The 27312-nt window shown below is 36.7% G+C and overlaps 4 protein-coding genes and 2 pseudogenes across 4 annotated transcripts; 3 read left to right on the top strand and 3 right to left on the bottom strand.

The window, feature by feature from the left end:
- Positions 1-149: 149 nt before the first annotated feature.
- On the bottom strand, positions 150-1005 carry LOC145240107 (histone H2A-like). Its single transcript, XM_080103724.1, has one exon. The coding sequence runs from the start codon at positions 770-772 to the stop codon at positions 395-397; it is 378 nt and encodes a 125-aa protein (XP_079959850.1). The 5' UTR covers positions 773-1005; the 3' UTR covers positions 150-394.
- Positions 1006-1072: 67 nt separating this feature from the next.
- LOC145240084 (histone H2B, gonadal pseudogene) lies at positions 1073-1724 on the top strand (annotated as a pseudogene).
- A 4068-nt stretch (positions 1725-5792) lies between these two features.
- LOC145240106 (histone H4) lies at positions 5793-6150 on the bottom strand. Its single transcript, XM_080103723.1, has one exon. It carries the CDS (start codon positions 6115-6117, stop codon positions 5806-5808), a length of 312 nt encoding a protein of 103 aa, XP_079959849.1. The 5' UTR covers positions 6118-6150; the 3' UTR covers positions 5793-5805.
- Positions 6151-6377: 227 nt separating this feature from the next.
- On the top strand, positions 6378-6954 carry LOC145240105 (histone H3). The gene has a single exon (XM_080103722.1). It carries the CDS (start codon positions 6383-6385, stop codon positions 6791-6793), a length of 411 nt encoding a protein of 136 aa, XP_079959848.1. The 5' UTR covers positions 6378-6382; the 3' UTR covers positions 6794-6954.
- Positions 6955-12120: 5166 nt separating this feature from the next.
- Positions 12121-13153, bottom strand: LOC145240103 (histone H2A-like). The gene has a single exon (XM_080103721.1). It carries the CDS (start codon positions 12962-12964, stop codon positions 12587-12589), a length of 378 nt encoding a protein of 125 aa, XP_079959847.1. The 5' UTR covers positions 12965-13153; the 3' UTR covers positions 12121-12586.
- Positions 13154-16683: 3530 nt separating this feature from the next.
- On the top strand, positions 16684-17113 carry LOC145240104 (histone H2B, gonadal pseudogene; annotated as a pseudogene).
- The last annotated feature ends 10199 nt before the right edge of the window (positions 17114-27312 follow it).

Genomic DNA, 27312 nt, shown 5'->3' with positions numbered 1-27312 from the left:
ACTGTAATAGTTTATTTTGGAAGTATAATCCATAAAGAAAATAAATAACCCACTTTTAACAGAGAAATTACGAGATTTTTATATTGTATTCGCAGTTTCGTGTTAGGGGTGTCAAAAATTCCTACAAAAATTCTGATACTGCTACCGCATGTCGTATGACAAGACATTTCAATTTACTTCAAACGAAATTCAAATGATGGGGCTAAATTTTATATTAAATCTACTGAAGGTGCGTTAAATAATGAACGCAAAAAAAAAAATAATAGTTTATAAATAATCACAAAAGTCAGAAAGAAAAAAATTCGCATTAAGTAAGATTGACAAAAAACATTTCGGGAAAATGTGGCTGGCCCTGAAAAGGGCCGTTTGTGTTGTGTCAAGGGAATAAGAGAATTTACTTGGCAGCTTTCTGGGTCTTCTTGGGAAGAAGTACAGCTTGGATGTTGGGAAGGACACCACCTTGGGCAATGGTCACTCCGGCCAAGAATTTGTTTAATTCTTCGTCATTACGGATGGCCAATTGCAAGTGACGGGGGATGATTCTCGATTTCTTGTTGTCTCTCGCAGCATTTCCAGCCAACTCGAGAACCTCAGCGGCCAAATATTCCATGACGGCAGCCAAATAGACGGGTGCACCGGCACCAATTCTCTCAGAATAGTTACCCTTACGGAGGAGACGATGGATACGACCAACGGGGAATTGAAGTCCGGCACGGGATGAACGAGTCTTGCTCTTTCCCTTAGCTTTACCTCCTTTACCACGACCAGACATTTTTAGGTGTTTGCTGTTTCAAAAACTCAAACGATTTACTTTACAAAACGCACGCAACTTGCCTTAAATACGGACAGATCGGCTCCGGCAAACTGACTGCTGATTATTTTACCGCCGCTTTCACACAACCGCTTTCTTTTTTTGTCTGTTTTAAGTGCTTTCACAAGTTGTGTAGTTTTTGTTGCTAGTTTCTGACCAATCAAATACGAGAGATTTGAGAGAGAATATCTTGATTGTTGCTGGGAGCCGGTCTGTTTCGTATAAATAGGGAAGGGAAGAAGTTGCCTTTATCATTTCTAAATTCGTCGAAATGGCTCCCCTACTGAAGTTAGCAAGAAAGGCGCTAAGAAAGCCGGTAAGGCTAAACCTGCTCGTGATGGCAAGAAAAAGAGAAAGAAGAGGAAGGAAAGTTATTCCATCTACATTTACAAAGTAATGAAACAAGTTCATCCTGACACTGGAATTTCTAGCAAAGCCATGTCTATTATGAACAGTTTTGTTAACGATCTTTTTGAGAGAATCGCTAATGAAGCCAGTCGTCTGTCCCACTACAGCAAGAAAAGAACACTTAGCAGCCGTGAGGTCCAGACCGCTGTCCGTCTCCTTCTCCCTGGTGAGTTGGCTAAACATGCTGTCTCTGAGGGAACCAAAGCTGTCACCAAATACACCAGCGCCAAGTAAAAAGCGTTTCCTTCCAAAGAAAACACATTCCAAAACCGGCCCTTTTCAGGGCCACACATTTTTTCACGAATGTTTCTTCACTTTCTTTATTTTAATGCGATTATTCACAGTTTAGATTTCATAAATATTCCCATCTCTTTCTATGGCGTAGATATTACTTATATTTGTTCACGATTAGGGAAAGAAAGTCTTAGATTATATTTGTATTTTTTTTATTTGTGAACTTGTAAATTTAAGTCAATCTTAATACAAATGTTAGCATTTCCGGGTTTCTATTGCTGTACACAAAGATTCGGAAAAGTTGTCAAAAATACAAATATATAACAAATAAATGTTATCAAAGACAAGATAAGTTACTTTTCTACTAAACTGGATATAATTTTCGTGTTTTTATTCAATGTAGCATGTTTATTCAGCTCGAAAAACATTTACCGATGTATTGGAAAATTCAAAATGGCGTCCAACTCTCTCTTTAACACGGTAAGTTCGGGAAAAGGTGTTATATATAATAAATTAGATAAAATACTGTTAGAAATTCGCTCAATATATGTTACCGTGACATAAGTTGACATATATTCGGTGGGTTTTTAATAGTGTTTTGTCTAGTTTATTTTTTATAACACCTTTTCCCAAACTTACCGTGTTAAAGAGAGAATCAGACGCCATCTTGAATTTTCCAATACATCGGTAAACACTGCATGTTTTTCGAGCTGAATAAACATGTTACATTGAATAAAAACAAAAAAAAGCGGGGTTGTATTACTGTACACAGATTCGAAAAAAGTTGTCAAAAAACAAATATATAACAAATAAATGTTATCAAAGGCAAGATAAGTTACTTTTCTGCCAAACTGGATGTATTTTTTGTGTTTTTATTCAATGTAACATTTATTCAGCTCGAAAAATATACAGTGTTTACCGATGTATTCGAAAATTCAAGATGGCGTCTCACACCCTCTTTAACACGGTAAGTTTGGGAAAAGGTGTTATAAATAAAAAACTAGACAAAATACTATTAAAAACTCGCCGAATATATGTCACGGTAACATTGAGCGAGTTTTTAACAGTATTTTATCCCGTTTTTTATTTATAACATCTTTTCCCACACTTACCGTGTTAAAGAGAGAATAAGACGCCATCTTGAATGTTCCAATACATCGGTAAACACTGTATGGTTTTCGAGCTGAATAAACATGTTACATTGAATAAAAACATGAAAAATATATCCACTTTGGGAGAAAAGTAACTTATCTTGCCTTTGATAACATTTATTTGTTATATATTTGTTTTTTTGACAACTTTTTCGAATCTATGTGTACAGTAATACAAACCTGCATTTCCTGTATTGTTTTTATTTGAATTTATAAATTTTTTCCAGCTTTCTTATTCGTTATCCATACAATCACATTAAAAAAAAAACAATCGCATTATAATATGCACTTAAATATTAACTGAAATATTTTTGCTTTGGATTTTAACGGGCATTTATTTAACGTCTGAAATTTTTAAAAAGTAAGCTTTTAAATAATTAAAGAAAAAATAGAGCTAATACGTAAACAATGCCAACCAAGCAAGTAACCAACATTAAAAGTTTTTAAAAGATAAATTCTACTCATTCTAAATTAATCGTTTCTTCTAATGTGCGAATATCTTTGAATTTTCTCTATTGTCTATCCGAAGTTCAAATCTTAATTTCGGAGTTCAGTTCTTGCATATCATATAGAATCGAAACAGCATTTAAAAGATTACACCCCTTGTAAAATCGACAGAAAAAACTTAGTTTTTGTCCAAATAAATCGATTAATCTTTAACTCATCGTCGAAATTTCAAACATTCGCCGCAAGTTTTTCTTGTGTTCACCTGAATCTAGACAGTTTTTCGAACCGCATAAACGTTTTAAAGTGAGTAAAGCCACAAAAACTTTATCAGCTAGGTAGAAGAGTAACTTGTCTTTAATAACATTTGTTATTTGAAATTTTTTCGTACCACGTGTATTGTAAAACAAATCCCCATTCTTTTATTTCTTATTTTGAAGTTTTTGTCGAGTCTTCAAAGACATCGCGGCCATTTTTTTCTTGTTCATCGGTAGCGTTCAATGCTTGCTTTTCGAACAGAATAAACATTTTACATGAAAAACAATATTGAAATCTTATCCAGTTATAGAGAAAACGAACTTATCTTACATTTTCTAACATTTATTTGTTATATATTTGTTTTCTGGCAACGTTTTTGTATCTGGATTGTAAAACAAAGCCAAATGGGGTTACAATACTTGACTTAAAAAAAATGTTTTTGATAGTTTGCTTGCGGACGTCATGTTGCCTATACTTCTGCATCATCCTATGTAATATTGTATTACTAATATATGCACACAGACGTACATGTGCTGTGTCATACACTCAGGGGTCACAGAAAAATCAGTTTATTTTTATTTCAATAGAATTTATTCATTTTACTTATTTTGTTTTTGTTTTTTTATTTACCTTATTAATTTTGTTCGGGGTTATTTTCTATGAAATTTGCTGCGTATTTGTTTATTAGAATCTTTCGATTTCGATTTGAGAGAGAATATATATATTAATTCCGTTTTCGAGAATCAGGAAAATCATTTCAAGGCACAATTTCCCGCCATTTTTGTAGCAAAATGTAAGGATATGTAGTAATTCTTTTTTGACTTTGCTTGCAAATATTTCGACATGAGTTTTTAATAGCTTGTTTTTAAAATTTGAAGTTTACTACATATTTATTTAGAAAGAAACTCTCCAAAATTACGAAAAATAATCGGTTAAAAAATAATTATTGAAAGAAAATTTACCAAATTGAGTTGTTAGTTATCTCCCGTTAATAAACCTGTTTTAGTACAAAACAATAACTTCACTATTACTATATTAAACAAAGGAACATAACTCTTGGGTCTTGTATAATAAGCCGTCAAATATTTTTTAACGATCTTTAAAAATTGTCGGGTGCTTATTTATATTGAGATATATGCAAAATATTACAGTTCGAAATAGGAAAACCTATCTGTTGAAAATGTTAGTTTACATTAAAACAAAAAAAAAAAAAAAAAAAATGACGGAAAAGTTTCTAGTCGAATTTTAGCAATAAAAATGTCCGTAAATTAGTTTTTCAACTGACATATTTCGCATCTTTCTAAATAAAGTACCGATTTTATTTGTAAAAGTATTTTCCAGAAGTGAACAATTTCAAAATGTGCACAAATCTCAGATCCATATTGTCACATTGACATTTACTGAGTGCTGCTTCTCTACCAGTATTTTGTTAAATTTTGAGGACATCTATTGATTTAAAAAAGGGCATTTATTTAACAGAAACGAAAAAATAGTGAGAAACAAAAAAACAAAATGTAACCAAAGGCAAGATAAATTTTCTCCTTACCTGAATAGGATTTTGATGTTGTAACTTATTTTAAAGTATCTGTATTTAAAACATAAGTATTGCCTTGTTGATAAGTTGGAGCGAAAACAAGATGGCTGCATCTAATGGATGGATTTCTATCACTACTGTTAAATTTTTTTTTCCAAACATTTATTTATCAAATAAACTGAAATGTTTATTAAAATAATATTGCTACTCGGAATTATTATGAGTTGGGCACTTGGGCAGTTATAATAGAGAACGTTTGGTTTTGTAAGTGTTTATTAAAATGAAATCTGTAGAATTCACTTGTCACGTGAGTCAAACCCCATCAATATAACCACCTAAATATGCTTTTAGTTAAAAATGAATTTACATAATTGAATTACCACCTGATTAAGACACCAACGATGATCAAAAAACATAAATCGATTAGATATAAAGAAATATATGCAATTTTATTATCATCACTTTCTTTTTTTTTTAAATTCCAGTCATTATCTTTGAGAACTGATAAAATTTCCCCACTTTATTTTGAATATTTCCCCAGATAATTTAACTAAAATTCTTGCCTAAAAACAATGTTATTTAAATTATAGGATTTTTTTTCTTTTTGAGTGACATAAATAATTTCAAAACCTGGATACCATATTTGCTTAAGACAGAATTATAAATATTGAAAGTTAGTACATGGGGATTAATACTTTTGTTATAATTGGAAAATTATTTTTAAGTCTGAGGTTTTTAAACAGAATAGCTAATTATTCATGTCTGCAATGAAAACAAAATAAGCGAATTATACAGAAAAATGAAAAAAGGGTTTAGAAAACAAAAAAAAAACAAACATCAAATTAGACGTTATGAAAAGATAAACGCATAAAAGTTAGAGTTGGAAAAATACTTTTCGGAAAATGTTGGTGGCCCTGAAAAGGGCCGTTTGGTTTGGTTCGTTTTGTCTTGGGTCAAATAATGGTTTAACCTCCGAATCCGTAAAGGGTTCTTCCCTGTCTCTTCAGAGCATAGACGACGTCCATGGCGGTGACAGTCTTCCTCTTGGCGTGTTCGGTGTACGTGACGGCATCACGGATGACATTTTCAAGGAAAACTTTCAGGACACCGCGAGTTTCTTCGTAGATCAGACCAGAGATACGTTTCACACCACCTCGACGGGCAAGACGACGGATAGCGGGTTTCGTGATACCCTGGATGTTATCACGAAGTACTTTACGATGACGCTTAGCGCCTCCTTTTCCTAAACCTTTTCCTCCCTTTCCGCGACCAGACATCTTGTTCTTGTTCTTATGAGTTTAATGTGTGCAAACAACAAATCAAATTCACTATATATAGGTCTCCGCACAAAATCCGGCGGACCTAGTTGAAAGCACCCCACGTGATTCCTTATTACCAATGAGAATAAAGGGAAATATTTGAACATTTTGCGCGCATCTAACAAAGAAAAGTAGCAGCAGCAGCTGATAACAACCCATATAAAAAGGTGTAACGGTCTTGCTGGTGAAATTCATCATTTGAAGTAGTAGTAGTTGTTTCATAATGGCTCGTACTAAGCAGACCGCTCGTAAATCCACCGGAGGAAAAGCTCCTCGTAAACAGTTGGCTACCAAAGCGGCGCGTAAAAGTGCTCCAGCCACTGGTGGAGTGAAGAAACCCCATCGTTACAGGCCCGGTACTGTAGCTCTCCGTGAGATCAGACGTTATCAAAAATCCACTGAGCTTCTCATCAGGAAACTTCCCTTCCAACGTTTGGTTCGTGAAATCGCCCAAGACTTCAAGACCGATCTCCGTTTCCAGAGTTCTTCTGTGATGGCTCTTCAGGAGGCCAGTGAAGCTTACTTGGTTGGTCTTTTCGAAGACACCAACTTGTGTGCCATCCACGCCAAACGTGTCACCATCATGCCGAAAGACATCCAATTGGCTCGTCGTATCCGAGGCGAGAGAGCTTAAATTTATTATCTCTCTTCATATTCAAACGGCCCTTTTCAGGGCCACAAATTTATTATGAAAGTTTTTCTTTACTCTTGTTTGTAATTAAATGCGATTTTTTATGTTTTTTATATATTCTATATTCCGTAAATGTACTTTTTTCAATGTGATTTTCCTATTTAGGTGAAACAACATTTTTCGACATCAATTGTTCTTAGGCAATTTATATTCATTCATGATGTTCGGTTCTAATTTCCGCATTTCCTAATAATCTTCGTAAACAAATTTATTACAAAAAAGTTGTCAACACCAAATGTATAACAAATAAATGTTATCAAAGGCAAGATAGATTACTTTTCTACCTAATTAACCTGAATAAACATGTTACATTAAATAAAAACATATCCAGTTAGGTAGAAAAGTAGCTTATCTTGCCTTCCTTTGATAACATTTATTTGTTATATATTTGTTTTTATGACAACTTTTTCGAATCTGTTCACAGTAATAAAAACCCTCACTTATTAAATTTATTCAATAGCTAAAAGTATTTTATTTTTCATGGAATAGAAATGCATTTTAGTAAACTTACATTCTTTCAAAGTTGACAAATCTATTAATTTGTTTGCTAAGGACTTGCCTGAAGTTAAACATCTAGCAAGAACAAACTGATATTCCAAAAATTGCGTTTATACATATTGACCTATTCGAGCCATTACTTAGTGACAAGTAAAAACTGTCAGCCAATTTGGCGATTCCGTCCAAATAAACTTAGCATTATTTTTGACACCAAATATTTCCTATGAGGTTTCACCGAACATTAGATTGAATAGATTAGTAATAAACTGCAATTTAAAGTAATTATTATAAACAACTACAAAAAAATGACGTACCGTAAAACAAAACAACAAAACCATACCGTTAAAAGAATCTTATCAAAACTTTAAAAAGAACATATCACTCGTATGTCAGCTACAGCATGAATTAATAACTCTAAATCCAAAGATAATCTGCATAAAATGACTCAAAGGGTTGATCTGCCGTCGTACACTCCAACAAACGAACCTCATCATTTTTGTCCACTGACTGTCATTCGCAAATATTCTCTATTTATATACGTTATTACTATGTTTACTAAATTCAAATTTTATGTTTCTGTTCATAATAAAACTATTTACTAATAAGAAAGATAAAATAAAGTATTTTAAAAATAGTTTCATATAAACTGTGTAAAAAGAGTTTAAGCAAGAAAATAAAAATATTCCAATTATAGAAGAAATTGTAAATAAACCATTTAAAATATATTATCCCATCCAAAAAAGACATTTAAATAATAAAAATATAACAATAGAAAAGTTTTATTTTATTATTTGTAATACAAACAAATATAAATTGCCAATTATCGTTTTTACAGTAAATTATTTTATGGCGAGATATATATCGTTGGAAATGTGTTTCTAATGTTATTTAACTATTAAAATAAAATCAACTTTCAATTAATAAAAAGTGTTGTCACTTGTACTGAAGTAACAAAAAGTGTTGGCTGGAACAACTGAAATGTGGAGAATGGATGACTTCAATATCACTTTATCTTAAATAAAATAAATAAATCTTTACTTAAAAGGTTCGATACCTCAAAAATTATTTAACTAAGTTATTTCCCTTATATTTCCCAGATTATAAAACAGACAATATTATGACTATATGACAGCTGTTGTGGAAAAAAAAAAAAAGGCGTACGAAAGATTATTTTAAATGATTTTGTGTGTACATTAAAGTTTTCTTTACAGTTGAAATAAAATCTTTTTCATTCATAATTTATTAGCAAAGTTAGTCGAAAACTCCACAAATAAACAGAAATAAACATAAAAGCATTAATTGTAGACGAACTTATTTAATAAAAAGGGATTTTTTAAAAATACCAAAGCTTCTTGCGTTAAAAATATCTTTTCATTTTAGATTTCCGTATTTAATAGGAATTACATAAAAGATAAGTAAAAATAGATATTAGATAAAAATACTACAGAATAAAATGAATTATTTACAAATGTTATTTACTTTACAGATTAATACAGAATTTATGGATGTGTGTAAAAAATGGTTGTTATGAAATGTATTTAATCAACAATTTTGTTTTGATAAAATTGATATTTTTCTGGATAGTGCAAAAAATATTTTAGAATGAAAATCCAATAACATGCAGCAAATATGAGTTTATTAACATTTCTATGGAAATGGTGTCCATTATATTTAAAATAAAGAACCCAAATGAGATAAATTAATAAATACCAATAAATGCTCTGAAAGTAATATTGTGCTGCATAGTTCAATACGGATAATGAAGTCACATTGTAAGAGACAAACTTTAATTTACTTTGCCCTGCTTCATTTGAATGTTCATTTATTATGTAAAATTTCATCCACTTTTTTTTTTTTTTTATGCGGAGGGAGGAAGGGGTTAAAAACCATTCACTTCGAAATTACTACGCGTTCTTTTCTCACACCATTACAACAATGATCATATATTATCATAAAGATATGTGAAAACGAGGCTACATCAAACTGTGGCCAGTCATATATTCTTGTTCAGAGTTGCCCTATGGTCTTTTTATAAGCGAAAATTAGTGAATTTGGCATTTTTTTTTTTTTTTTTTTTTTTCACATTTTAGCCTTTAAAAGTTATTTGGCTTTTTCCAAAGCGTAAAGTATGAACTAATTAAGAAAGGAACAAGCAGAATATTATACAAATAGGATTTTGAAGGTTGAATCGTTTAGTCATTACATCATTGGCTGAATAAAATCGTCACAAAACCATAACTAAGAAGGTTTGAATCTCTATAAAATATATAAATATTTCAAATCTTGTAATATTTGCGAATTTGTCAAGTATTTCAAAAGCCAAAAAACAACCTATTTGACAGTTTAAATGCTTACAAGTCTTGTGTTCCATCTTCGTCCATATTATTCCATTAGCTTTATTTACTTTGTATTTTAGATCAAGTGACAGCAAGTGCAAATCTACATAATTATATTATTTGTAGTTATTTATTATGCGTTAGCAAGGCGTGATAATAAAAAGGCGTTTTTTTTTGTTTTGTTTTTTTATTTCTCAAAAGAATATTTATAAGTTCGGGTTTTAATAGAAAAAAAAATAAAAGCTGGAAAGGATGCGTGTGACGGGTTTGTTAAAGTCAATTTCGCTGAAAATATATAAAAGTCATATAACTATGGAATTAAAAAAAATACTAGCGGCTAATTGTATACAAGTTTTTACTTCCGTCGATGTATGCGCAAGTTTCATCGTGCGACAATTACAGATTCATGATGTCATTTGTGAACGGTGTAGCAGCATACGTTATAAGTATGAGATATTATTTAGTTAAGTTATAATCAGACGGTGAAAAATAAATATTTTATTGAGATATAAACAGTTTGTAGTGATGAGAGATGCGATTCGATCGAACGCCAAACAGTGATTGGTTTGAATAGCGACCATCTTTATTTCATTATTAAAATATTATTGAAATAATCAGCTTTCAGTTAATAATTTATTTCACAACTCATAACAGTGGGGAGACTTGCCACTTGAAATGGAGTAACAAAACTTGACTGCAAATTATAGGACGATGTTGAGCTGTTTCCACTTGATCAAATATGCAACATAAATAATTCCAAACAACTGAAATATGGAGAATGATGATTTTAATGTCACACGACCTCAAATAAAAAATGATTACAGATAATGTAACACGTGAAGTTCAATAACTCTAAATTAATTTAACTAAGTTATCTCCCTTGTATTAAAATTAAAATTGAGACAGTAAAAGTTTAAAGTAGACCTCCTCTCGCTGGAACTCTAATTTTAAAGTAGTTTTTAAATTGTTCTTAAATCACATGTAACATTTTAGATAAAAGGCCTTTTTTCAAATCATTTTTATTAGAATAAATTATTTATGACCAGATATATGTCGTTGAAAATGTTATTTAATTATTGAAATAAACAGCTTTCAGTCAATGACAATCTATTTCAGAGCTCTAGTCAGTGGAGAGATTTTGTACTCAAACTGAAGTAACAATAATTGACTGCAAATTATAGGATGATGTTGGCTTGTTGCCACTTGATCATACATGCAAAATAATGACAACTAAAAGGTGGAGAATGATGATTTTAATGTCACTTGATCTCAAGTAAAAATGATTACATGTGAAGTCCGATCTCCCTTGTATTAATTATTCAACCTGAGACAGTAGTAACCTAAAGCAAAACTTGCTGTCGCATGATCTCTCATGAGAACTAAATAAAGAAATGTTATCAAAGCCAAGATAAGTTACTTTTCTACCTAAGTAGCGGTTTTTATTTAATGTAACATGTTTGTTCAGCTCGTAAAATATACAGTGTTTATGATGTATTGGAAAATTGAAAAAAAAAAAAACCCAAATAATTGATTCCCTACTAAATTATTTGCAACGCTGTTATTTGTTCACGAACTTTTTGCGATTAAACCACTTTAATCAATTGGTTTATCATTCAACTTCTGGATCTATTTTAAGTTAAAAAGAAATCGAAATGACCATTTATAATTATATTATAAATATGTCGATTAAAAGTCTGTATTTTCACGTTTGCCATTGGAAACAGTTAATGCAAGCGAGTTATGGAGAAACACAAATAAAATCTCTTTAGACAGAATAAACGAAATCAAAACAAGATGGCGACTGACGGGTTTGTATTACTGTACACATAGATTCGAAAAAGTTGTCAAAAAACAAATATATAACAAATAAATGTTATCAAAGGCAAGATAAGTTACTTTTCTACCAAACTGGATATATTTTTCGTGTTTTTATTCAATGTAACATATTTATTCAGCTCGAAAAACATACAGTGTTTACCGATGTATTGGAAAATTCAAGATGGCGTCTGATTCTCTCTTTAACACGGTAAGTTTGGGAAAAGGTGTTATAAATAAAAACCCAGATAAAATACTGTTAAAAACTCGCTCAATATATGTTACCGTGACATAGGTTGACATACTTACCGTGTTAAAGAGAGAATCAGACGCCATCTTGAATGTTCCAATACATCGGTAAACACTGTATGTTTTTCGAGCTGAGTAAATGTTACATTGAATAAAAACACGAAAAATATATCCAGTTTGGTAGAAAAGTAACTTATCTTGCTTTTGATATTTATTTGTTACATATTTGTTTTTTGACAACTTTTGCGAATCTATGTGTACAGTAATACAGACCCAAATTTTATATTAAATTTTCTGAAGGTGCGTAAAACAATGAATGCAAAAAAAAAAAAAGTAATATTTTATAAAGAATCACAAAGATCAGAAATAAAAAATCGCATTAAGTAAGATTCACGAAAAACATTTCGAGAAAATGTGGCTGGCCCGAAATGACCATTTATAATTATATTATAAATATGATGTCGATTAAAAGTCTGTATTTTCACGTTTGCAACTGGGAGCAGTTAATGCAACTAGGTTATGGAGAAACACAGCAAAAAATCTCTTTAGACAGAATAAACGAAATCAAAACAAGATGGCGACTGACTTTAACCGCATGTAGTATGACAAGTCATTTTAATTTACTTCAAACGAAATTCAAATGATGGGGCTAAATTTTATATTAAATCTACTGAAAGAGCGTTAAATAATGAACGCAAAAAAAAAATAATATTTTATAAATAATCACAAAGGTCAGAAAGAAAAAATCGCATTAAGTAAGATTGACGAAAAACATTTCGGGAAAATGTGAGTGGCCCTGAAAAGGGCCGTTTGTGTTGTGTCAAGGAAATAAGAGAATTTACTTGGCAGCTTTCTGGGTCTTCTTGGGAAGAAGTACAGCTTGGATGTTGGGAAGGACACCACCCTGGGCAATGGTCACTCCGGCCAAGAATTTGTTCAATTCTTCGTCATTACGGATGGCCAATTGCAAGTGACGGGGAATGATTCTGGATTTCTTGTTGTCTCTCACAGCATTTCCAGCCAACTCGAGAACCTCAGCGGCCAAATATTCCATGACGGCAGCCAAATAGACGGGTGCACCGGCACCAATTCTCTCAGAGTAGTTACCCTTGCGGAGGAGACGATGGATACGACCAACGGGGAATTGAAGTCCGGCACGGGATGAACGAGTCTTGCTCTTTCCCTTGGCTTTACCTCCTTTACCACGACCAGACATTTTTAGGTTTGTTTATATTTAATTTATTTTGTTCAAAGAAAAAATACAATTAAAAAAATTTCAATATAAAATTAAAACATTTAAAAAAGTAAATTCTCCAAAAGACAAAACAAATTTAGGCACAAGGCCCTATAAGATCTGGGGAGGGGAGTGTTGCGGGGTCTTTGTAACTAAAGTAAAAATGGCGTCTTTGGCGACTTTACTCTTGACTGGCAACATTTACCACAATACCTCATTCACTCTGTGGAATCTAAAGCTAACTAATGAAAACCCCAGCGTTTTTACAAAAAGGATATATATATATACAATTTCTGTATGTGTGTGTGCGCATTTTTTTTTTTTTTTTTTTATTAATTTATTAAAGTGTGTGTGTGTGTGTGTGAAAAAGTTCAATTCATTGGAAAAAATAAAAAGTTCTTGAATTTGGAAGAAAAATAGTTCGTGTTGGGGAGTGGGAAATATAGGAAAAAATGTACAAAAAATAAAATTGCCTAGTGCATTGTTAGTAAGGTCCCTCCCTAAGCTAATCTAAGTAGTTAGATCGCCTACTGTTTTCCGGGGCACCGAAAACAAGCAGGGAGATCCCTAATGGGGATTGGGAAGACTTCATATCGGGTGTTGGGAGTAAAATAAATCGATTGCATAAAACAAAAAGGGGGGGGGGATATCTTTGGTGGCGACCTTCGAGTGAGGGTTGATCAGGGGATGATAAAACAAAAAGATAGGGGGGGTAGTGGTAGGGTAGCCTTGGAAGGTTCTCTAGTGCCAAAAAATAAACAAAAAAATCGAGGGGCAGGATCTCATTTGTACCACCAGTCAAGAGTCTCTTTACTTTTTATTTGTCTAACCTAGCGAGATGGGCTCCGTAGGACCCAGTACCGCATGTGCCATGCCTATGGTGGTAACACGAATTCAAACTTGGCGCCTCGTCGGATGCACAAGCTAGCGTCATGCACCCACCTCTTGTCAAAGGCCACTCGAGGCAACCTCTTCCAATCGCATCTGATCTTCACTTTAAGCAGATGCTTAAAGTAGACTATCAGATCCCGATCCGGAACAGATATCCCTTCGCGGACTCGCTTGAGGCGTGTGATCCATATGACCATCCTCGCTACTGCTAGTATCGCTAGAAAAACCATTCTTTTCTCCCTAGGCAGCAGCGGATCAATGTTCTCCACAAAATATGATTCGTCTAGTTCAAGCCAGCGCTCGGCATCGATGCGAGCCGTCACCTCGTTGACGTACCCTAGGAGGGACTTGAGCCTGCTACAGCGGAAAAAGGCATGACCGACAGTTTCTCTCATGTCTTCGTCGCAGCGCAGGCAGTAGACCCTGGTTTCTTCATTGTAAAGGTTGAGTTCCTCAAGGAGGGGCAGTGCGTTCCGGACAAGTCGCCAGGTAAGGGAAAATTCCGAATTTGTAAGAAAGTCCCGTCCTGGCGCCCAACTCCACTGGGAGCGGACCTCCTCAAACGACATCCCCGTCCGTTTCACTAGCGGTTCCTTTTTGCTACGCCCCACAAGCTCCCGATAAAGCCTGTTCCTAGACTGTTCGAGGACACTGGTCCCCGGCAACGCTCTATGTGCGGACCGGCATTCAGCGTAGAATGTTTGTTCCCCCCTCGGTCTCTGCCGTGCTTCGACCGAGGGGTCAGGTGTGAGATTGGAAAACGAGCTTTCAACCGCAGTGACCCATGGAACGTCTACGTACAATGAACGGCTCAGGAAGGCCAACCACTCTGCGTGCTTGTGACACATGAGATCGGGCAGTCCCAAGCCTCCCTCACTCGGATTTCGAACACAGACCTCTCTGCAAACATAATGCTTACCCTCGTTCCACAAGAGTTTGGCGAGGTGCTCCTGTAAGCTGATTCGTCGTTTTGTAGGGAGGGGAAGTACAGACAGACGGTAAAGGATGAGCGGAAAGACGTATGTAGCACACGCCTCCGCTCGACCCTTCAAGGACAATTTCCTTCAAACCCAAGTCTTAACAGAGGATTCGACCTTGGTCTCTACTTCCGACCAGTTTTTCTTCAGCTGGAGACCCGGTCCGAACCACACACCGAGGATCCGGACCGGGCCGTCGGTCCAACTGAAGATGCCCGGAAGCGTATTTACTCCGGTCCAGGCACCCAAACGCAGACCCACCGACTTACTGCGATTGGAGACGGCCCCCGTAACTTCTTCATATCGAGCGAGCGCCTCGGTGACCACTTGAATGTCCGTGGGGCAAGACACGAACATGGTGACGTCATCGGCGAACGCGGAAACCCTGGCTCGTGTGCCTCCAGGGAGAGCTATCCCGCGCAGGACTGGTGTAGTCGCCTCGTCCCTTAACTTGCAAAGGAGGGGTTCCAACGCCAGGACGTACAAGAGAGGCGACAGTGGACAACCCTGTCGCACCGACCGGGAGACGGCAAAAGACTCCGACAGCTTACCGTTGATCTGCACCGCTACCGTCGGCCTGTCATACAGTACAGAGATCCACTTGCGGAAGTCCGGATTAAATCCGGCGGCCTCCAGCACAGATCCCAGGAACCTATGGTCCACCCTATCAAAAGCCTTGGACTGATCCAAACTGATCAGCGCGGCCTCGGCGTCGTCTTCTGTCCCCTCTATGATCGTGCGTATCAGATGAAGATTGTCCTGAATCGATCTCCCCTTCACAGCATAGCTCTGGTCTGGTTCGATCAAGTCAGTGATGACAACCTGCAACCGATTCGCAAGAACCTTGGCCAAAATCTTCAACTCTGTGTTTAGCAGAGTCAAGGGCCTGAAATCGTCTAAATCTACCTCCCCACCATGCCGTTGACCTTTCCTCAGCAATGTGATCACTCCCTTGGTCACCTGCCCAGGGATGGAGCCCTGAACAAACCAATGGTTGAACATATCCTTCAGAATAGGGACCAACATGGGCGACAGCCTCAAGTAGAATTCGTAGGGTAGACCATCAAGCCCCGGGGACTTGTTGCAGCCGACCTGCCTCAACGCAGTAATGATCTCATGTTCCGTGACAAGCCCATCACAGCTAGCTGCCCGTGCTGCCATGAGGCGGGGCGAGTCGGCCAAATAGCTGCCAAACTCTTCGACCCTGAGTCTGGGTAGTTGGGTGAAGCGCTCCGATAGATGCTTCCGAAACCCCTCGCAAATCTCCCGCGTCGACATGAGGGTGTGCCCTTCCAGGTCGTTTACCTTTCGAATGTACCCGTCCGAGCCGCGCCTTAGAGCAGCCTTACGCTCAACAGCGTCAACATTAACAGCCTCGTTCGAGACTTTCATTAGCCTAGCCCTAACTATCTGGCCCTCGTACCGCTCGCTAGCCAAGCGGCTGAGGTCTTGTCTAGCTAGTGCTATCTCTAGGGGGTCCCCACCCTCCAATGCCTGGGTCAGCCTATTCTCTGTACGCTTCTTGGCCTTAGCCTTATCTAGTGCGAGGCGTTGGCTGTACCTGATTTACTTTTACAAAACGCACGCAACTTGCCTTAAATACGTGCAGATCGGCTCCGACTGCTGATTATTTTACCGCCGCTCTCACACAACCGCTTTCTTTTTTTGTCTGTTTTAAGTGCTTTCACAAGTTGTGTAGTTTTGTTGCTAGTTTCTGACCAATCAAATACGAGAGATTTGAGAGAGAAAATTTTGATTGTTGCTGGGAGCCGGCGTGTTTCGTATAAAAAGGGAAGGGAATGAAGTTGCCTTTATCATTCGTGTATCGTCGAAATGGCTCCCCCTACTGAAGTTAGCAAGAAAGGCGCTAAGAAAGCCGGTAAGGCTAAACCTGCCCGTGATGGCAAGAAAAAGAGAAAGAAGAGGCAGGAAAGTTATTCCATCTACATTTACAAAGTAATGAAACAAGTTCATCCTGACACTGGCATTTCTAGCAAAGCCATGTCTATTATGAACAGTTTTGTGAACGATCTTTTTGAGAGAATCGCTAATGAAGCCAGCCGTCTGTCCCATTACAGCAAGAAAAGAACACTTAGCAGCCGTGAGGTCCAGACCGCTGTCCGTCTCCTTCTCCCTGGTGAGTTGGCTAAACATGCTGTCTCTGAGGGAACCAAAGCTGTCACTAAGTACACCAGCGCCAAGTAAAAAGCGTTTCCTTCCAAAGAAAAAAATTCCCAAAACGGCCCTTTTCAGGGCCACACATTTTTTCACGAATGTTTCTTCACTTTCTATATTTTAATGCGATTATTCACAGTTTAGATTATATAAATATTCCCATCTCTTTCTATGGCGTAAATATTACTTATATTTGTTCACGATTAGGGAAAGAAAGTCTTAATAATATTTGTATTTTTTTTATTTGTGAACTTGTAAGTTTAAGTCAATCTTAATACAAATGTTAGCATTTCCGGGTTTGTATTACTGTACACATAGATTTCCGGGTTTGTATTACTGTACACATTAATTTTCTTGTTTTTATTCAATGTAACATGTTTATTCAGCTCGAAAAGCATGATATACAGTGTTTACCGATGTATTGGAAAATTCAAAATGGCGTCCAACTCTCTCTTTAACACGGTAAGTTCAGGAAAAGGTGTTATAAATAATAAATTAGACAAAATACTGTTGGAAATTCGCTCAATATATGTTACCGTGACATAAGTTGACATATATTCGGTGGGTTTTTAATAGTATTTTGTCTAGTTTATTATTTATAACACCTTTTCCCAAACTTACCGTGTTAAAGAGAGAGTCAGATGCCATCTTGAATTTTCCAATACATCGGTAAACACTGCATGTTTTTCGAGCTGAATAAACATGTTACATTGAATAAAAACACAAAAATGTATCCAGTTTAGTAGAAAAGTAACTAAGCGGGTTTGTATTACTGTACACATAGATTCGAAAAAGTTGTCAAAAAACAAATATATAACAAATAAATGTTATCAAAGGCAAGATAAGTTACTTTTCTGCCAAACTGGATGTATTTTTTGTGTTTTTATTCAATGTAACATATTTATTCAGCTCGAAAAACATACAGTGTTTACCGATGTATTGGAAAATTCAAGATGGCGTCTCACACCCTCTTTAACACCGTAAGTTTGGGAAAAGGTGTTATAAATAAAAAAAACTATACAAAATACTATTAAAAACCCGCCGAATATATGTCAACTTATGTCACGGTAACATATATTGAGCGAGTTTTTAACAGTATTTTATCCCGTTTTTTTATTAATAACATCTTTTCCCACACTTACCGTGTTAAAGAGAGAATCAGACGCCATCTTGAATGTTCCAATACATCGGTAAACACTGTATGGTTTTCGAGCTGAATAAACATGTTACATTGAATAAAAACACGAAAAATATATCCAGTTTGGTAGAAAAGTAACTTATCTTGCCTTTGATAACATTTATTTGTTATATATTTATTTTTTTACAACTTTTTCGAATCTATGTGTACAGTAATACAAACCCAACTAAGCTTGCCTTTGATAACATTTATTTGTTATATATTTGTTTTTTGACAACTTTTTCGAATCTATGTGTACAGTAATACAAACCCGCATTTCCTGTATTGTTTTTATTTGAATTTATAAAATTTTCCAGCTTTCTTATTCGTTATCCGTACAATCAAATTTAAAAAAAAAAAAAAAAACTGAAATATTTTTGTTTTTGATTTTAACGGGCATTCATTTAACGTCTGAAATTTTTAAAAAGTAAGCTTTTAAATAATTAAAGAAAAAAATGGAGCTATTGCGTAATCAATGCCAACCAAGCAAGTAACCAACTTTAAAAGTTTTTAAAAGATAAATTCTACTCATTCTAAATTAATCGTTTCTTCTAATGTGCGAATATCTTTGAATTTTTTCTATTGTCTATCCGAACTTCAAATCTTATTTTCGGAGTTCAGTTCTTGCATATCATATAGAATCCAAACAGCATTTAAAAGATTACACCCCTTGTAAAATCGACAGAAAAAACTTAGTTTTTGTCCAAATAAATCGATTAATCTTTAACTCATCGTCGAAATTTCAAACATTCGCTGCAAGTTTTTCTTGTGTTCACCTGAATCTAGACAGTTTTTCGAACCGCATAAACGTTTTAAAGTGAGTAAAGCCACAAAAACTTTATCAGATAGGTAGAAGAGTAACTTGTCTTTAATAACATTTATTTGTTATTTGAAATTTTTTCGTACCACGTGTATTGTAAAACAAATCCCCATTCTTTTATTTCTTATTTTGAAGTTTTTGTCGAGTCTTCAAAGAAATCGCGGCCATTTTTTCATGTTCATCGGTAGCGTTCAATGCTTGCTTTTCGAACAGAATAAACATTTTACATTAAAAACAATATTGAAATCTTATTCAGTTATAGAGAAAACGAACTTATCTTACATTTTCTAACATTTATTTGTTATATATTTGTTTTCTGGCAACTTTTTTGTATCTGGATTGTAAAACAAAGCCAAATGGAGTTACAATACTTGACTTTCTATACAAGTTCTAAATATAAAAAAAAAAAATTTCAATAAGGAGTGGGACCTTCTTTGAAGGGTCACACCTTAGTTTATTAGTGTTATTATTGTTAATTTTTGATTTTGTCAACTACCTGTGATATATTCAGCAACTTTGAATGGAATTTCGTGTAAATCTGTAATTCAATGGTACGAATATTGCAAAGATCTATGTCCTAGCAAAATGGTTAAAGACAGGAATATGATGGGTGACCTTGGACATATAACACAAATTGATGAAAGTCTAAAAGGAAAAAGCCATGCTGGTAAAGTCCTCAGACAAATATGGGTTATAGAGTTCTATGACTAAACAGAAAAAGTATATTTTTTGCAGCAGATACCAGACTGTTCAGCTAGAACACTGGAACAGGTTATCATGGAATGTGCCGCTCCTGGTTCAATTGTTTATACAGACTCATGGGAGGAGCTATAATGATCTGGAAAAGCTAGGTTTTTGCACGGAACTGTAAATAATTCAAGACATTTTGTTGATCCAGTCAGCGGAGTTTGCACCAGCAGCATTAAATGATCTTGCATTAAAAAAAGACTAAAATATATAACGGGATTAGTAGGAGAAATGAAGTGGTCTCATATCGATGAGGTCACCTATATATATAAAAGGCAAAATGTGTGTATGTATGATGTATGTTCGCCTTTTGTGTATGTCTGCAAAAGGCTTTTTTCTGGCGGGTTCTCGAGGCCGTCGCTCATTCTTAAAACTTTTTATATCACATCGAAATCATAATATCTACAAGTTAACAATGGGAGTCGCCTGTCTATTTAATTTGCCCGAATTTAAAAAGCTAAATATTCCACATTTTTGGATCGCCGCGTGTGGATTCAGCTTTTTCGTATAATAAAAGCAAAACTAATTCAAAGCTAGGCATCGTTTGCGGCGCGATTGCCAAAATGTCCAAAAGCAATCAGCTTTGATCAATGCGGAGTTTCTCCTCATATTAGACAATCGCTATTCAATTTGGAAAATCCCCTTTCAATGGGGAGCTGCCCCCCCCCATCATCTTGGGGAAGCCAAAACTACCCCGCATTGAAAAAAAGTAAGCAAACCCCAAAAGACTGCCCCGCAGTAAATAAAAAACTTCAACGTCATCGTAACGCTCCCGCGATGACCTCATTAAGCGGCCACCTATCAATTAAACCTCTTTGACTTGACTCACTTTTTAACCCTTAACTTAACATGTTTATCAATTCCTCTCCATTCATGGCCGAGATGGTTAGATGGCTGCCTTTTTTCCCTTTCATTTCCACCTTCGCAGCAATGTCGATAAAAGTCATCATTTAAAAAGAAATTTAAGAACAAATGTTTGTAAAAGTGAGAAATTATTAATAAATGTTTAGTAACTTTTTTCTTTTAATATTCATAAAGAGTAAAACTTTTTTCAAAATAAATGTTTATAAAAGTGACAAATAATCGTTTAGTTACTACAACATCAGTAAATAAAAAATGTTATGTGCGCATGCGTCAGCCTTGACTAGGGGGGGGGACTAAGGGAACGACTATTATTTTTTTTCTGCTAGTCGCCATGGAACTCAATGCCCAAGGAGTACCCAAAAGTGCACTTTTATTTTATATTATTTTTTTTTTCAGATGTAAAATGGATGGCCATTAAAAAGTAATTGTAGATAACAGTTAAATATTCATTATTATGCCATTGAAATTTTAATGGGATTCTACAGGTAGCGAAACTGGGTTTATTAACAAAAACTGAAATTCAAATATAAAAAATTTTGAATCAAACAAAAATATTTTTTGTTTTGTTTTTTTTTTGCAGATTATAAAATAAATGATTTCGATTAATGCTTACAAATATAATTTTAAACTTCTTTCCCTTTTATATCCATATTTTCTTTTTCTTTTATAGAAATAAGGGTAAACAACGTGCGTTGTTTGAATTGCCGTCGGAAAGCATAAGATTATTACATAAAAACTATTTTGCATGCGATATTCATTTTCAGAATATCCGAAAACCTATGATGTCAAATCGCATGGAAAGGATAAAATAATTAACAAATAAACTTCTGTGTTTTGTTTTTTTTTTGTTTTGTTTTTTCGGAAAAAAAAATCATTAAGATTTTTTCCGAAAAAAAAAAAACAGACTTTTATTTGTTAAACATAAATATTTGGAAGCTAAACTCTTCAATAAATAAATAATATGAAATGCGGTTAACCTGTACGGATAGGGTTCCGACGTCCCGCCTTGTTCTGAGTTTGGGAAAAAGTCGTTTGACGTAAGTGGTGTCGAGGCAGAAAATTACCCTAACCCTAAAACCCCTTCAGCATGGATTTGACAAGCATAAGCAAATTTTGGAGTTGTTACAATGAGGCGAAAATTTTCTTAGGAGAAAATAACATCTTACAAAAAGAAGGACCTTATGTGCGTCATTTGTTAAAGACAAATAACAGAAGTAAAAAGGAACAAAAATTATTGTTGGAGGTGCCCTAGTGTTATGTCAGGTTTCTATTAATAATAATAGGACAAGGATATGTGATCGTTCAGACCAACATGGCCGACTAACCACGTCTCGTTTATTCACGTTTACGTCCGAGAGTTTACATTATAAACATTGAACAAAGGGGGACAACTCCCACCGATCCAAGGGACATAACATCTCTCTTTTTTATTTTATTTAATAATGTTTAATGTTCTTTTACTATATGGTCTCTCTCTCTCTCACACACACACACACACACACACACACACACACACAAACACACACACACTTGATATATCTATTAAAAGAAAAGAGTTCATTTATTTACTTTTATATATATATATATATATATATATATATATATATATATATATATATATATATATATATATATATATATATATATATATATATATATATATATATATATATATATATATATATATATATATATTTGTATATACATATATTATAGGTCTAGTTTAATAGGTGGTCTTGACTGACGCCCAGATCTGGTTTGTGAGAAAATAAAAATAAAAAAAGAAGATTGCTTACTTGGTGGCGCCGGCCTCGAGGGCGGAATTCTAATCTGAGTGGTTGAGAGGACGAGTCTCTTATAGACTTGAAGGAGTAGAGGGAAGCACAATTCTTCTGTTATAAAAGAATTGTGTCTCTGACTAGTACCAGTTCTGTTAATGACTTACTGGTGAACGGTTGGCACAACTTAGTTACTCGCTGCTCGCCGTACTACAATACTTGTTACTCGACCCAGTAGGGGGGGGGGGTCACATAGGGCATCCTTTGCAACCCCTCGTAGCTTATGCTATCACCGGGTAATCTACTTTACCCTCTAAACAGTTTTTTTTTTCACATCTTGCAAAGGATTTGCTGCTTACTCTTTCGTTGGTTAACTACTGTCATGAACGTCACGAAAGAGCAGCTCCTACGCAGAAGGGAGTCATTGACTCAGAAGATTCAGGGACGACTGAAGATGTGTCGTGATGGAGTTTGGCCATTGGCGTACTCATTCTTAAGAATGGAGATTCGACAATTCATTGTCGAGTTAGAGACTTGTATCACACAGCTGGAGTTAGGCTCCTTTAATGAGAGTACACCTGCCGAGATTAAGGGTGCTTGGCTGCCTCAACTGAAGGATTATTATGAAGACTTGGGCGATTTGGATCAAGCATACCGACAGCCAGAGCCCAGCCCTTACTCAGAATCTGCCTTTGAGTTTTCAAGGGCTTCTGCAACTACCGGGAGAGGTTCTTCCTTCATTGTTAAACCCCCATGTATACAGATCACAGGACCTACATTTAGCGGACAGGAAATGGAGTCCGACCCATGGCTATACTGAAGAGGGAGTATCTGGACCTGGATGAAATCATTGACCAAATATTCCAGGATATTCTGGACTATGTACCGAAGAAAGGTGGATCCCTTTTTGAGCTGGGGGACTTCGTTTCCAGGACGGCATAGCTGTTGGAAGAGCTGGGGAATTCCTTTTCGTGTGACTTTTCTGTGGACGATTCTGGCGGAGCCAGACTGATGGCTAAGATTCTATTTAGGAAATTTCCTCTCAAATTGAAAGGGGAGATAATAGCGCTAACAGATAGACAGGTGCCGCCTTTGTCCTCCATATTGAGACTAACTGGAGAAGCAATAGATTGCAGATTAAGGGCGATGCCTCCACTGCATTTACATCAACAGTAAGACAGAATACGTCTCAATACTCCTTCTTTTCATGTGGATGTGAACAATGCAACTTCAACCGGATATTCCCGCACGTTGCCACCCATTCTCTCAGTTACATTCTCTTGTGGACCAAAGACAGTGTCAGTGAATTGCCTACTGGACACGGGTAGCGGGCGGACATATCTGGCGGCAGATGTACTGAGAACTTTGTGCCCAATCGAAACCCTTGGGGTCAATTGTCAGCTGAGATTGTCTACCTTTCTAGGTGAGTGTCAGCGTGGGTTCACAGAGGTAGTCCTGGGAGTTGACTTGGGTTCTGGAAGGACTGTGACATCTCCTGTCTTGGTAGCTGATGGTATGGACTTGTCAGTTCGAGTGGCCAACCTGGAATCTCTATTGCGTGTTTTTCAGGATGCAAAATATGCTTTGGCCGGCCAGTTTGAGACCGGAAGAGATTTAATACCGATCAAGGGAATAATTGGGTTAGACCTGATTGAACACCTGGACTCATTGAAGCTGATCCCGTGTTTGAATGGATGGACCTTTGCAACCCCGCCTGGACTGGTTCCGTTCGGAGCAGGCCTCTTTTTTCTTGGAAGATAAGCCCCTCTCTGAGGTTACTCACCTTTCATTTAATTCGGTGTTGGAACATACCCCCCAGGTCGATGCATCACATTTATGTTTTGTCCTTGAAACACAATCAACATACCTGGATCCCATGGCGGAGTGCTTTCCTGACAGTATGGTACAAAGAGGACGAACAAATGTTTACGTTGGAATCTCTGGGGCTTCCCAGTCAGGAGGACTTTTCTGATTACGATAAAGTGCAGATGAAGCGATTTGAGGAAACTGTAGAGCTTCGGGATGGAAGCTATTATGTGGAGCTCCCCTGGCATCACGATAGATTAGCCAGAGTCCCCTCTAATCATGCAACTTCCTTGCATGTTTTAGACCGGGTGGCAGCGAACTTGACTAAAAGAAAAATATATGATGAATATTTGGAGGTGTTTCGTCAGCAACAGGAGGACGGTATAATTGAAGAGATTTTTGTCTCCCCTCAGGAGTTCAACAAAATATGTGTGGATACCACATAGACCAGTTTTCAAGTCGGAACTGTAGTTTGAAGACAGGAGATGGATTATCGCTGAACGAAGCAGCATATTCTGGCGTTAACTTAACAGGGGACATCTTAAAGTTGTTGTTGGCCTTTAGAGCCAACAATTATGTGCTACTAGCAGACATTCGCCGAGCATTCCTAATGATTCGGCTTAAGCTGGAGATGGATAGGAACCGGTTTTGCTTTTTTCTTAAGCAAGGAGATTGTTTGCGCTGCTTCTGCTATACCACCTTGATATTCGGATTTACCTCAAGCCCATTTGTGTTGGGGTGCATCTTAAAATTGCATGCGGCAAAATACCCTCAGGATGCTTGCCGCAGGATGATGGAGGACCGGTTTTATGTGGATAACCTTGTAGCATCCGTAGCAGATGCAAGTGAGCTTACTACATTGTATTCCCTTGTTAGAGAGTGTTTGCTGGAAAGGGGCTTTGTTATCCAGTCATGCAACTCAAACAGTCAGGCGCTCCGCACTAGGATGAAGGAGGATGGTACTCTAAGTATCCATGAAGAGGAGTGGGAAAGAGTACTTGGCTACCGATACTTCCCACATTCGGAGGAGTTGTACGTCGCTCCGGTAAAATGCAATCCTGACGTGACAACTAAGAGAGGTGTTCTTTCCGAGTCAGCTAAGGTCTTCGATCCATTGTCCCTATGTCTCCCGGTTACTATCCGCGGTAGAGTGCTAATCAGATCCATGTGGAAGAATGGTGCAGGTTGGGATGATCCACTCCAGCCGGCAATCTTGAGCGATTGGAGAGAACTAGCCAGGGACCTTTCAGGATTGAGTGACTTCCGTTTTTTGCGCAAGGCGCTTATGGCAGGGCTGCCTGGAGATATGTACCTGTTTTGCGACGCGTCCAAGGAAGCATATGGGTTTGCCGTGTATATCGTGCAAAATGGTCGGTCATCCTTATTATTTGCGAAAGCTAAGGTGGCACCTATGAAGGACAAGACTTTGCCTGTGTTGGAACTAATGGCCGTTTTTCTCGCCTTCAAGTTTCTCCCCACAATCCTGGACAATTGTGAAGGATTTGTCCCCGAGAATTTGTGTATAGCCACGGATGCACAGGTGGTCTTGTCCTGGATTTTATCTCAAAACATGGCTAGCAAAAATGTTTTTGCAAAAAATAGACTTAAAGACGTTCTGCAGATGAAAGTGGAGTTGGAGTCTCGCTATGGCTTGAAGACTCTCTTCAGATATGTTGATAGTACACTCAACCCGGCGGATTTGTTAACAAGAGGATTAACATTGAGAAAGTTCCAATCTAAGATGGAATTTTGGTGTTCAGGCCCTTCCTGGCTATGCGAAGGAATATCTCAATGGCCAGGACAAGATATGCCCTGTTTGAGTGAGATATGCCAGCGAATGACCCGCAGTTCAGCGAATTGTTCTTTGATCCATGATCAAGAGTACACTTCCGCCATACCTTTTCAGAGGTTTTCCTCTTTCTCTGGTTTACTGACTGTTACTGCCTTGGTGTTTAAGTTCCTAGCCATCCGATTTAATCGACAATGGGACTACAACTCTAAGGCAGCGATCTACCTTATGAAGACAGTGCAAGTGGAGTATCTAAAGGAGCCGAGTGGTAAACCCATGCCAGTTAGGGTTCGTGCTCTGGATCTTTTTCTGGACCCTGACGGTTTGATTCGATCTCGGGGAAGAATCAACCAATCTTCCCACTTTGATTATGAAGTTAAAAACCCCATTCTGATAGGGAAACATCATCCTGTTACCAGACTCATCATTTTGGATTGTCACGAAAGGTGTTGCCACCTTGGAACTGGGTCAACTTTAGCGGAGTTGAGGCGAAGCGGTTATTGGGTCCCGCAGGGTCGAGAAGCTGTGAACAAGGTACTGGCTGTTTGTGCCAGATGTAAACGTTATAATTCAACACCAGTGACGCCAAATGCTGCTGCTGCCCTGCCGTCACACCGTACCGATTTCAGAGTCCCCTATCAACACACTGGAATTGATTTTACTGGCCATCTTTGGGTGAGTGACGGGAAATTAGATACGAAAATGTACTTGCTCCTGTTCACTTGCTTGAATATCAGAGCAATACACATTGAAGTAGTTCCCGACATGAGCATACCCTCTTTCTTCCAGGCCCTGGTTCGATTTACTAACCGATATGGCGTTCCCGAAACCCTTTATAGTGACAACGCGAAAACGTTTATAGGAAGTGGAAAGATTTTCGACCATCTCTCTCTTTTTACGGACTATCAAAGGAAATACGGTCCTTGTAAGTTAAAACTTAAAACCATTCCCTTGTTCTCTCCTTGGTATGGAGGAACATGGGAGCGATGTATCAAGACCTTGAAGAACTGCCTATTTAAGATTCTTGGCAGGGGTAGATTGGATTACTTTACCCTTCTGACAGTGTTATCGGATATTCAGAGGTCTGTTAATAACCGGCCTCTTACTTACCAGGTGTCAGCCTACAAAAATGCTACTCCAATTACCCCCAATATGTTCCTTAAGCCCAATCAGAGCTCCAGGCTATTGATACAACTGGATAGAGAGGATAGAACAACCTTGTTGCCTCCCAGCAGGGAGAGGCTAATTCAAACCTTGGAACTTAGGGACCAATGTCTGACAGATTTCCACAAACTATGGTATGAGG

The sequence above is a fragment of the Euprymna scolopes genome, chromosome 19 (genome assembly GCF_053919585.1).
Source record: "Euprymna scolopes isolate OS-2025 chromosome 19, ASM5391958v1, whole genome shotgun sequence".
In the NCBI taxonomy this organism is placed as follows: domain Eukaryota; kingdom Metazoa; phylum Mollusca; class Cephalopoda; order Sepiida; family Sepiolidae; genus Euprymna; species Euprymna scolopes.
Note: the sequence above shows the minus strand (reverse complement) of the source record. Positions and strands in the feature narration are given on the sequence as shown.

Bases quoted from the DNA above. Each gene is read 5' to 3' on its own strand.
- LOC145240103 (XM_080103721.1), bottom strand. From the start codon at position 12,964: ATGTCTGGTCGTGGTAAAGGAGGTAAAGCCAAGGGAAAGAGCAAGACT.
- LOC145240105 (XM_080103722.1), top strand. From the start codon at position 6,383: ATGGCTCGTACTAAGCAGACCGCTCGTAAATCCACCGGAGGAAAAGCT.
- LOC145240106 (XM_080103723.1), bottom strand. From the start codon at position 6,117: ATGTCTGGTCGCGGAAAGGGAGGAAAAGGTTTAGGAAAAGGAGGCGCT.
- LOC145240107 (XM_080103724.1), bottom strand. From the start codon at position 772: ATGTCTGGTCGTGGTAAAGGAGGTAAAGCTAAGGGAAAGAGCAAGACT.